Source organism: Herpailurus yagouaroundi, unplaced genomic scaffold (genome assembly GCF_014898765.1).
Source record: "Herpailurus yagouaroundi ecotype Mexico unplaced genomic scaffold, PumYag 140, whole genome shotgun sequence".
Classification (NCBI taxonomy): domain Eukaryota; kingdom Metazoa; phylum Chordata; class Mammalia; order Carnivora; family Felidae; genus Herpailurus; species Herpailurus yagouaroundi.
Window position 1 is genome coordinate 69721464 of NW_024412395.1, and position 12835 is coordinate 69734298.

Below are 12835 nucleotides of genomic sequence, written 5' to 3' on the forward strand. Positions count from 1 at the left end.
TAGGACTATATATCCTTGCCAACAGCAATGCATTTGGAAATTGAACCTATGAAAACATATAAATAGTTTTCAGGTCAAGATAAAGAGAAATGAAACAAGTATAACTAGTTCTTGCTTTCGTGTATTTAAAGCAACTTGACCAGAACCAATTTAATGGGAATTTCACTTATGAGAACTTGAGCAGCAGACTTACAATTCCTAACCCAAACTTTTCTGCTAAACCATTAGAATTTTATAATAAAGTGAAATCAGAAATGCAGAATTAACCATTATAACATAAAACTTGTCTTTCAAAAAAGGTGAAAACACTTTAATATAATTTAGATTGTTTCTACACATTAGATGTAGGAAATAATTTCACTTAGTCATAAGTACAATGAATTTGATTAACAAAATCCTAATTTACAAAATAGAAGTAAATATATGCAGAAATATATTCATTATCAAATTATAAAATAAAATTAACAATTAACAATTCTTGTTAAGATATCATCAGTTTATTATTTTGCATTTCAGATAATAGAGTTAAATCATTTTGGTATGCTTAATAATATTTATAAGTATTAAAATAATGGAACGTTGAGATTTGAATACAATGACAGTAAACCATTGAAATTTCACATTCACATTATACAGCCATCCTGAATCCATAAGTGAATGTTAATAATGTAAAAAAATATAAAATGATTGTAATATAACCATCTAACCATTACCATATGGAGTTTTAAGACCACTATTTAATTTGCTAATTTGCTCTGAAATATAAGCAGTTGCTTTTCTGTGATCCATGACATGTCTTTGTGCCTTTAGACTTAATTTGAAATGTCCTTACCGTAAAAATATACCAAAGTAAATAAAAAAGGAGACACTTATTTACAAAACAATATTGTATACATATTACATAAATGCAATTGTTTCAAAGTCTTTTTATACAATATTGATAGAATCAGTCATTTCCATTATTTTATCATAAAAACTGCAGTGTTGCAAAGGCAGGCTGTAATTTTGAAATTCTGATTAAAAACAAATACCTTTTGGCTGCCTTTTAAGATAATGCAGTTTCTTCAAGTATGCTACAGAATTGAATGCTGACCTCTAGAAAAATGATTCTTCTTTCATTAAAGAAAATCCATTCCCCATTTGGAGGTGTATGACAATGCACCTTAAGAAAGGAGAAACTTACTATTTTACTGAATGTTTTTTATTCAAGAAACCCGATAATATCGGCCATTCAGCCTATTGTATTAGCACCATTGGCATGGATTGTTAGTGTACTGTACAGATCATAATAGGGATGGGGACTTGCAAATGGTGCACCATCCCTATTTTTGTGGAATTTCATCTTACCAGTATGCTATCGTACAATATAAATTCAAGTGTTGGAGGATGAATCAAATGACAGTATTTAACAATCCTGCATTTTACCAATACTACATACAGATTTTACTGTAGATATTAAATGATACCATAAAGAAATAGACTTTAAAGCACACTCCTTTAATTCACGAGAACACAAGGAGAATTGCTTTCATTTACCTAGATATGTTGTAATACATATGAACATAAAAGTAATTTGATCTCCTCGTTCAAAAACTCTGGAAATCATAAGACTTTTTGTTGTATGATTTATTTTGATGGTTAAATGCCAACCATTGCATATATTCTCTCTTTTAGTCCATATACTGAGCTTGTGCGTAAGTAACTGTAGCATACTCAAGGCTTATAGCCTGTGGTACATAATTTCACAGTTTCAAAATTGTTGAGGGGAAGGCCTTCCATATTTTAGGAAGTTATGAACCAAATATAAATCTCATGAGCACCCACAGCGATCTACTACCATGGCTGGAATTTTCCCATATATTATTTGTTCTTTGCCATTAAAATATAGCATATTAATTGGAGACATCTTGGTGGGAGTACAGCAGGGGCCTGCTGAACCTCTGGGGTTTGCTTGGTGTACAAGATGAGTATGAGGATATTTTTGTAAAAACACAAATTCACACTCTCCAGAGCAGTAATTGGCCTTATATCTTTTGGGTGCAATAATCCAATCCCATCCAAAAGCTTCAAAATCCACAGTGAGAGGGTAACGACAGCACCGAGATTCTGTTGAGTGCTCATCACAGTCAAGCCCAAAATCTCGTCTGGATCTTTTTGGTGTGTCTGTCACCTTGACTTCTAAAAAGGGATTCTGCATGAGAAGGAAAAGAACAATCAGTAATATTAATAGGTCCTGAAACACTTTCCTACTTCAAGAAGTCATTATTGAAGAAATTAATCATTTTGCTCATACCACATTTATTTTTTAAAGGCACAGCGTTAAGGAATTTTAATTTACACTAGGTGTGATTCTTCCCTTATGGCTCATAAGAACATAGCAACAATGCTAATTCTCCTGTGGTCAGATCTATGTCTTTTTAATTTTTGTGTTTACTGGTTTGAGTATCTGAATGCCTGGCACATAACAGATACTCTGAAAATATTTATGGGAAGGAAGGGACAGAGGGAGGAGAGTCAGGGAGGAGGGAGGACAGCAGGGATGAAGAAAGCAGTTAGTTCTCTCTCTTCTAATTAAATATGTTGGCTAAATATGTCTGATGACTTCTGGAGGGATAAGTATATTCATCCATCCTCTGTTCCCTAGATCTTTAATTGGGGAAACTTGCTATTAAAGCCAGAGCAAAATAGTTACCTCCCCGCCCTTTATGGATTGTAATAGGAAAAAGAGAGGTAGGGTAATGAAGGTGGTAGTGTGCATACTGGGTTGGAAAGAAAAACTCTGAGGAAGAGAGGGACAGATTCAGAAGATACAAAAAATATTTCATTTTATTTTTTCACTGAATGTTTCTATTCATATATTTAAACAATAATTTGCTAGTTCTTCCCTTGCCCCAATCTTTTAATGCATTTGAGACTTATCTTTTTATATGGGAAGATCTGAGGAGTAGGTCATATTAATAATTATGTTTAACTTGTTTGATAATAATAATCTGTTTAATAATTATTTATTTATTTATATATATATATTTTTAACGTTTATTTTTTTGAAACAGAGAGAGACAGAGCATGAACGGGGGAGGGGCAGAGAGAGGGAGACACAGAATCAGAAGCAGGCTCCAGGCTCTGAGCCATCAGCCCAGATCCCGATGCGGGGCTTGAACTCACGGACCGCGAGATCATGACCTGAGCTGAAGTCAGACGCTTAACCGACTGAGCCACCCAGGCGCCCCTGTTTAATAATAATTTAAACTTCTGTCACATTACCAACTTTGATCATTAAAATAATAGCCATAAAAAGTACTTTCTTAAATAATTAATAATGGTTTTTATCCTATATCAAAATCAAAATCAAAATCGACTTGGTAATTATTGTTATTTAATATTATAAAAAATCACATCATTTTGTGAATCAGTCACCTGTTATGTAGCACATTTAAAGAAATATATATCATTTGGAAAATTATATAATCTTTTAAAGAATATGTTTTGATTTAAAGTAGATCTGACCTTGGGACCTCATCAAAATAAAAAGCTTCTGCACAGCAAAGGAAACAATCAGCAAAACTAAAAGGCAACCGACGGAATGGGAGAAGATATTTGCAAACAACATATCAGATAAAGGGTTAGTATCCAAAATCTATAAAGAACTTATCAAACTCAACACCCAAAAAACAAATAATCCAGTGAAGAAATGGGCAAAAGACATGAATAGACACTTCTCCAAAGAAGACATCCAGATGGCCAACTGACACAGGAAAAAATGCTCAACATCACTCATCATCAGGGAAATACAAATCAAAACCACAATGAGATACCACCTCACACTTTTCAGAATGGCTAACATTAACAACTCAGGCAACAACAGATGTTGGCGAGGATGAGGATGCAGAGAAAGAGGATCTCTTTTTGCATTGTTGGTGGGAATGCAAGCTGGTACAGCCACTCTGGAAAACGGTATGGAGGTTCCTCAAAAAACTAAAAATAGAACTATCCTACAACCTACCAATTGCACTACTAGGCATTTATCCAAGGGATAGAGGTGTCCTGTTTCGAAGGGACACATGCACCCCCCCCCATGTTTCTAGCAGCACTATCAACAATAGCCAAAGTAAGGAAAGAGCCCAAATGTCCATCGGCGGATGAATGGATAAGGAAGATATGTCCATCGGCAGATGAATGGATAAGGAAGATGTGGTATATATATATATATATATATATATATATATATATATATACACACATACCATGGAGTATTACTCGCCAATCAAAAAGAATGAAATCTTGCCATTTGCAACTACATGGATGGGACTGGAGGGTATTATGCTAAGCAAAATTAGTCAGAGAAAGACAAGTATCATATGACTTCACTCATGTGAGGACTTTAAGAGACAAAACAGATGAACATAAGGGAAGGGAAACAAAAATAATATAAAAACAGGGAGGGGGACAAAACAAGAGACTCTTAAATATGGAGAACAAACTGAGGATTACTGGAGAGGTTGTGGAAAGGGGGATGGGCTAAATGAGTAAGGGTCATTAAGGAATCTACTCCTGAAATCATTGCACTATATGCTAACTAATTTGGATGTAAATTAAAAAAAAAATAAAACTAAAAAAATAAAGTAGATCTGACTTAATAATTATATACTTCTTTAAAACCAAGACCATTTAAAGACTAAAAAGATAGCATTTATTGTTTGCAAGTATAATGTTTTGTTCTAAATTATGTCAATAGGTTTCAGAAGTAAAAAGTGTGGTCACATTAAATAAGTTTGTGAAAGCAGAACAGTGAGTAACTCTAAACTTATACTAGGGTTTAAAATGGTTTTTATAAAATTTTATAATATATGAAGTATTGTCATCTGCTTGGTCTGATATTAATTAGTTGGCATCACCTAAGTAAACCCTTGCACAAAAATGGTAAGGCAGCTTCGAAATAAGCTAGATGACAAATGTTAAGTAGCCTGGAAATTTAAATTTCATTAGGGATAATTCACAAAGTAATCTACATGTACATCAGTCAACAGTCTACAAAATAATAAACATATTTATTATGAGAAACCTTGAAGATGATACATTTAATAAGACATAGGCCTAAACATATCATACTATAAATATCATATTTATATAAACATATATAAAGATATAAACATATCATGCTATAAATAAAAGCATTTTATTTTAATTATAGTTTTTCAAGTTTGTTTTTTCTGCTTTTCTAAACCAAAAAATTTCAATATATTTGGCACTTTTCTAGGATAAAAAGATATGTTTAAATTTGTTGGCTATGTAGTAGAATCCACTATGAAGATTTCATGTTTTTATCCATGAAATCATGTAGCATATCAATGAAAAGCACTTTATATTTCATCCCCGCTTCTAAAGAACTCCCTAAGAAGTTAAGGACTATGGCATAACTGTTTTTTTAATCCTCATGCAAAATAAAAGTATCAAGAGGGTGTTTCATAGGATATGAAATTAGACACCTACTTTTTATTGGGTACAGAGCTACCATTGGAGTAAGATACTTTTGTCTGGTTTATGAGCATAGGAAATGGGTAGTGATTTTTCCACTATTATTCATTCACATGATGAATCAAAATGTAGCAATGTTTGCTGCTAGATGTTATTTTCAGTTATCACTTACCAGCCCATCTTCTCCTGGTCCTGGGAAGGTTACAGCAAGATCATGACCATTCTCATCTAAAGCTTTGATTTCAATGCCTAAGTTGGATTCAGGCTGTTTGAGCCAATTTTGCAACACTGTCTTCACATCAATGCTCTGCCAAATACCAGTGCCTGGGTTCATGTCAAGTTTCAGAGATCGGATTCCAGTATACCTTGTACCGTCTTTCATGGGTTTGATGAGTCTCAGGATTTGCACAAACACTGTTGTAGGAGTCTTGACGGGTCTCAGATATATCCACAGTTGAGCCTTTACGACTTTATTATATTGTATTTTAGAGCTAAATTTAAAGAAGCAACATTTGGGTTTTCCTTCCACTTGCATTAGAAGATCAGCTATAAATGAATAAGAAAAGAAAAATAGTTATTGAAATTATTTCTCATAAAAAATGAATAAAAAATTGGTGAGCATTTTTCCCCCATTGGAATAGTGAATGCATATTTTAAAGTGAAAAACCATGTAGGATTTCATTCATAATTCAGAAAAATATCAAAGAAAATAATTACTCTAGCTTTTCAGAATTTTTTAGATATATGTTTTTTCAGCTGTTTATGAGGAATCTGCTCCCTCTCAGAGAACTGTGGGCTAAAGAGAATTCTATGAAAGAATGAGCAGTGGATGAAATTTTAAAATGATGATGATTAGAGAGAACAAGAGACACCGTGGAGGAACATCCACTTAGAATTCTTTGGGAATCTGAGTAGTTACACTTACTGAGCAGCTGTACCAATCAGTCTGGAAGAAGGAACCCTTCCCCCAGGCCTGAATTACCTGGGGACAAGACACGCTGAGCAACTAACTGAGCCTTGGGAATTAGTAGAAAATATAGCACATCTGTTATGTTTTTGGCTCTGGAATAGCCCTAAAGGAACAAAACGAATCAGGTAATTAGCACAAAAATGTGAATGTTATATTCAGGCTTATCTCAAAAGTTAGAAACACGGTCTTTAGAGCCAGGTTGTCGTTGTAAGCAGCACAAGCAGTTTCTTCCCCCCTTTTGTTTTTCCAAGATTGTTTACAAATAAGGTAAATTTACTCCAGGACTAGATAGCAGAGTCTTAAAAGAGAATTATTTGTTGCATTGTAACATGATTGCCTAATAAGCAAAACAGTATTTGAAACTGCTTTGAGTCAGGTTTCAAGTGTATAAAAGCACTGTTTAAAGCAAGACTGCAGATACATAGCATAAAATCTTTCTTGTCTTGCCTTCTCTGTTAAGATGACTGTCTGCCTTTCCTTGAGTGTCGTTTTGAAATGACTGAAAAAGCAATGGTACAAAATATCTTCTCTTTCAGAAGCAAGGTAGATACTACAGGTAACAGTCCTCCTTCCTCATATGAAGAAGAAAACAATATTTTAGAAGGCCATTGAGCAATGTGCCTTCCTGGAAACATGCAAACCAGGGACTCTCAACAATAGTGCCGGGGTCAAGGGAGAAGTGGGACTTTGTGAGCCATAACCTGTTTAATTAAAATGTTTATTTCTTAGGCATTTTCTGATAATAAGCTCATGATTATCATTCTGCTATGTCACTTCATCACTGGTCTTACTAATACATTAAATTAAAAAAAAACATTTTTTATACTCTCCAGTGTAAAAGCTTTCAAAGTTAAATATTTTAATTTGTAAAGAACATAAAAACACTGTGAGGAGTAGCTTTGAATAACAGAAGTCATTCTAGGCATTTAGCAGAAGACGTTTTTCTCTTTTATTAGAGAAAAAAACTTGTTATTACAGATGCCTATTTCAGGCAACTAAATGCAATCATGAAATTTCATGTAGGTTTTTAACATTGTTTGTAGTATCTCCCAATCGTTGCCTTGCAGGTACTGAGCAGTGAAAGCATAAGCATTTCCTATTTGTCAAATTTAACTAAACATTAATGCCATGCAAACATTTTATTTTATCTCCTTTTGGGTTTTTAGTGCAGCAGATTTCAGTCTCATTAGTAGATTTCCCATGAAATCTTGAAAAAGAGAAACTCTTCCTTCCTACTTACATACAAGCCAACGGCTTGTTAAAAGAGCCTGAAAATAGATCTGTTTCTCATAAACACTAGAACCACAGTCAGCAGAATTGTTGATATACACTAAGAGGGCTACTCACACTCGGTGGGCATGGTAATGATCGTTTCCGTGGTAGCGTGGTAATCGTCGTCTTCCAAAGAGCCATCACTGCTGTCATCTCTCTGGACATCGTACTGATCAATCAGTTCCCGGAGCGGAGGAGCTTTGGGCAAAAGTTGTCTTATAGCATCTTTGCTGATGTTGGGAGCCGTTTCCAGGCGAAGTTTACTGAGGATCTGAATTTTTATGGCTTCTATTCTTGAAGATTTAGTGTTTTGTCTCCAAGTACATGCATTGCACAGCCCCTCTTTTTCCACATTTTCTTTTTGCTCACTGTTCTCATTTAGATCCACTGGACCAGCAACAATCAGCATAAACAGGTAAATATAAACATAGATTTGCAGTTTCTGCATGGTTTTAAAATCAATACAATCTTTTTCCTTGTTCTTATTTCTTCCTTTTCCTTTTCTTTTGCTTTTGAGTAATGCCAAGCACAATTTGAATGCCTGTACAGTCTGAGAGACAACTTGCCACACCAGTGAATCTTTTATACTGTATTCCAAGTGGCTTTTTATATTCCAACTTTGATGAGACAAGTGTCGTCAGGATCTATGATTGGCTCTTGCTCCACAATGAATCTCGCTGTCAGAGGTTAAAACCCTGTCTGTCACAAGTCACCAAACAGTATTTTGTTACAGTCAAGGGTGAGCTGATTCATTCGACTACTTCATAAAAGAAATAAATCTACAAATAATGAAAGATATATGTGACATTTGAAAAAAAATAAAGTCTATGTTAACAATAATAGAAACTACACTTAAATCTTCTTAATCTTTACATGTGAAACTCAGGTTATAATTTAAATAAGTAAATCTTAGTTTTACACTTCATGCTTAAAAAGTTGAAATGTTACTTCCTTAAAAATTAAAATGAGTATCTGTTATTTAGGCAAGCATTTGAAGTAAAAATAATTTTATTTACTGTATTAAATTATGTTTAAGTGCCATGTAATTAGGGAAATATGAATTTAAGTTAGGAAGACCTGAATTTAAAGAAAAGCTAAGATAGTGTTACTAGTAAAAGATTGGCAGCTAAAATTTGAGAGGCTTGTTTTCCTGTTTAAATTCTTAGCACACGTTAAAAATCAACTTATTATAATGTTATATTACACATGGAATTATTTTTAAATAATTTAATGTTTTTCATTACTATGAAAATGGTGCTCAATTTTTGGCTGATTACTATTCAGTTCTTTCCTCTTGTAAAGCTGCAGATTAGTATTATTCAGAAGATGTGTTTCTTCATTGTTTATTACCAAGAGGATAATGTCAGCTAGTAGAAAAAAATCTCTGAACTCAGAATAAGAAGACAATGGGTTTTACGACTGGCAATGCAGCACGTAAGCACAGTTTGCCTCAGATTTCCATTGGCAAAAGTAAAAAGCCTAGTATCCATTCTATGTAAATTATATCAAAATACTGTCAGCACATAAAAGTGAAAGAGCATCATAATAAAGGGGTGTCCGTTTTTAACATTCCCCAATACTATGATTGGTTTGCACCCCTTTGCCAGTTTCTCATTTTGACCAGAGGGCAGACACCTGGCAGGGATTTGGGGTAAGGTCTGGGAGCAGAGAATGGAGCTTTTTGTTCTCTAAATTTAAGTGGCCTGTGTAGGGATCAAACTCTCAACCTTAGCTTTGGGAGCCACAAGATCTAATCAAATGAACTGTTAAAGAGCTAAGCAAACATAGCCAGTGAGAAACAAGCTGTTTTCAGGCCACAGGAGATTTCTTCTTCCTACTGCTTTTTGGGAAGCTAAGGACTCCTAGGAGAGTTAATCCATTACTTCCCCCCACCCCCAAGAGAATGCAGTGGCTCATATCAAATATTTATTTTTTAGGTCACTACCACTTTTGCACATTGTACACTAATTTACTGCCTCAGTGCACTAAAATGCAACTCAGTAGCCTGAAAAGTTAATGCATTTTCATCAAATTCTTAAGAGGTATCTACATCTCTTGAGAAAAAATGGCCTTACATAATGCATTAGATTTGCCCATCATTAAAGATTAAGGAAAACCAGACACAAACCAGATGCCTAAAGGGTTTCAGATACTCTATTGTGGAACAATATTAGATCAGGCTTATAAAGTTTTATTTAGTAAATTTATTTTTCTACGTATAAATATTGGCAAGGTTATAATCATTGTAACATATGTTCCTGTATACTTCTGAGTAAGTCAAGGTTTTTTTGTTTTGTTTTTTTTTTAAACTTGATTAGAATTGCATAGCAGTTGGGAACCCGGGCTCTGGAGTCAGGCAGACCTGAGTTCAAATCTCAACATTGCCACTTCTAACTATGTGATAATGGATGAGGTACTTAACTTATCTAACCTTCAGTTTCCTCAGAGAGCTTTGGAGGGATGTAATTTAATAATGCATGTAAATTGCTGAATATAGTGCCTGTCATATAGTAAGTGATTGGTAACTGTTACTTGAGTGCTCAGTCTTTGTTTCCTACAGAGGGGTTTGAGATTATGCTTAAATATATCCTCCCCATGAACTAGAACTGGTTGTAGCTGCCAATTATCAATTCATGTAGACTACCTCTTTAGTCCTCTGAGGTAACTAGAATTTTCTAAGGCAGGCCTGTTGCAGGCATATTTCAGCTCTTTATTCTTACTACATAGAATAAAGTAAAGAAAGGTTGTCATTTCCACATATAGTCAATGCTTATTATTCATGGATTCCATATTTGCAAATTTGCCTACTTGCTAAAATTTATTTTTAACCCAAAATCAATGCGCAGGGTGCTTTTGTGGCCACTCATGCACATGCACAGAATGGTGAAATTTTGAATCTTCTAAGGCACAGGTTCCCAGCTGAGGTCATACAAGACAATGCTCTGACTTGTTTCAGCTCTCATACTGTAAACAAATGCCCTTTTTGCAATCTATTTAGTACCACATTTTTTACATTTTTTGGTGGGACCACTGTTTACCATGGTCCCCAGTGCCTAGTGCTAAGGTGCTGTGCTCCTAAGAACGAGAAGGCTGTGATGGAAAGTAGAATAGTGGTTGCTAGGGGCTTTGAGGAGGGATTGGTGGGAGAGTTACTGTTTGATACCTACAGAGTTTCAATTTGGGAAGATCAAAAAGTTCTGGAGGTAGATGTTGATGATGGCTGCACAAAATATAAATGTATTTAATGCCACCAAACTCTATACTTAAAAATGGTTAAAAGGCCAATTTTATGTTATATATGTTTTACTAGAGTTTAAGAAATAAGGTTGTGATGTCTTAGAAAAAAAATTCCTTATGGAAAACTATGTTGTTAGATGAGCTCTATTCAGGCTTGAGTTATCTATAACCTGTTGGCTGTGAGTTCAATGTTAATGAATCCACAGTATGTATTAAATAAGATATTTTTAAACAGATAAACAGGGTTATATATTGATTGGTTGGTAAAAATGTTGTGACCAGAGGCTCACAGGAATGTAGCCTTGTATTTCCTCTAGGAGCAGAGGTTCAATAATCACTCGTTCAGTGCTGGCAGTGACTTTATAGAACATAACTACTGTGAATATTGAAAATCTATATCTAACCAACTTTGATCAACATTGAATGAGTTAAGAGGTACTGAAGAAATTTCGTGAACATATATTGCTTCTCCATATATTGCTTGGACTGCAACCTTCCCAAGGCCTCAGAGTAGGAACCTTCACTGTGGTCTGACTGCTGATGGCCTGGCTTTGGCTGTTTCATGAAGGAGACAGGACAGTGTGTGATTAGGATGAGTGAGCAGAGAAGAATTTCTTTTAGCTGACTGGGAGAAGTTGGTCAACCAGCTTGTTGGCTTTGTCTTAGGTTGGCCATCTTTAAAAGCAGTTTCTCATAGGAATCAGATTTTAGGTGATTAATGCAGCACTTCACAAGACTTGTATTTTTCTTTCCCCTATGCTTCTTTGCACTGAGTGGGCCTTACATTTCTAAATGTTTATTTATTTATTTTTGAGAGAGACAGAAAGAGATTGGGGGGAGGGCAGAGAGAGAGGAAGATAAAGAATCCCAAACAGGTTCTGCACTGCCTAACACAGTGCTCTGACTTACGAATTGCAAGATAATGACCTAAGCCAAAATCAAGAGTTGGATGCTCAACCGACTGAGCCACCCAAGGCACTTCGGGCCTCACATTTCTGTAACCGTAAGTAAGGTAGTAAGCAAACTTCTCTCATCTCTGATACAAATACCAGGGGGTGTTTTAAAATAACTTTGAGAGTATAAAGCATATTTCCCCAAGCAGGTTTATGGCTTTACTCTTTATAATCTGGGAACTACTGAGTACACATATATAAAGCTTGCCAGATTTTTTTTTTTTTTGCATTTTCTTTTTTTTTCAATATATGAAGTTTATTGTCAAATTGGTTTCCATACAACACCCAGTGCTCATCCCAAAAGGCGCCCTCCTCAATACCCATCACCCAACCTCCCCTCCCTCCCACCCCCCATCAACCCTCAGTTTCTCACTTTTTAGGAGTCTCTTATGCTTTTGCTCTCTCCCACTCTAACCTCCTTTTTTTTTTCCTTCCCCTCCCCCATGGGTTTCTGTTAAGTTTCTCAGGATCCACATAAGAGTGAAACCATATGGTATCTGTCTTTCTCTGTATGGCTTATTTCACTTAGCATCACACTCTCCAGTTCCATCCACGTTGCTACAAAAGGCCATATTTCATTCTTTCTCATTGCCACGTAGTATTCCATTGTGTATATAAACCACAATTTCTTTATCCATTCATCAGTTGATGGACATTTAGGCTCTTTCCATAATTTGGCTATTGTTGAGAGTGCTGCTATAAACATTGGGGTACAAGTGCCCCTGTGCATCAGTACTCCTGTATCCCTTGGGTAAATTCCTAGCAGTGCTATTGCTGGGTCATAGGGTAGGTCTATTTTTAATTTTCTGAGGTCTATTTTAAATTTCTGTTTTCCAGAGTGGCTGCACCAATTTGCATTCCCACCAACAGTGCAAGAGGGTTCCCGTTTCTCCACATCCTCTCCACATCTATAGTCTCCTGATTTGTT

At 35.2% G+C, this 12835-nt stretch overlaps 1 protein-coding gene across 1 annotated transcript; it reads right to left on the reverse strand.

The window, feature by feature from the left end:
* Positions 1 to 432: 432 nt before the first annotated feature.
* On the reverse strand, positions 433 to 8295 carry MSTN (myostatin). The gene is made up of 3 exons (XM_040475647.1): positions 7793 to 8295; positions 5648 to 6021; positions 433 to 2191 (listed from the first exon to the last, which is right to left on the reverse strand). Exons 1-3 carry the CDS (start codon positions 8163 to 8165, stop codon positions 1811 to 1813), a joined length of 1128 nt encoding a protein of 375 aa, XP_040331581.1. The 5' UTR covers positions 8166 to 8295; the 3' UTR covers positions 433 to 1810.
* Positions 8296 to 12835: the final 4540 nt, after the last annotated feature.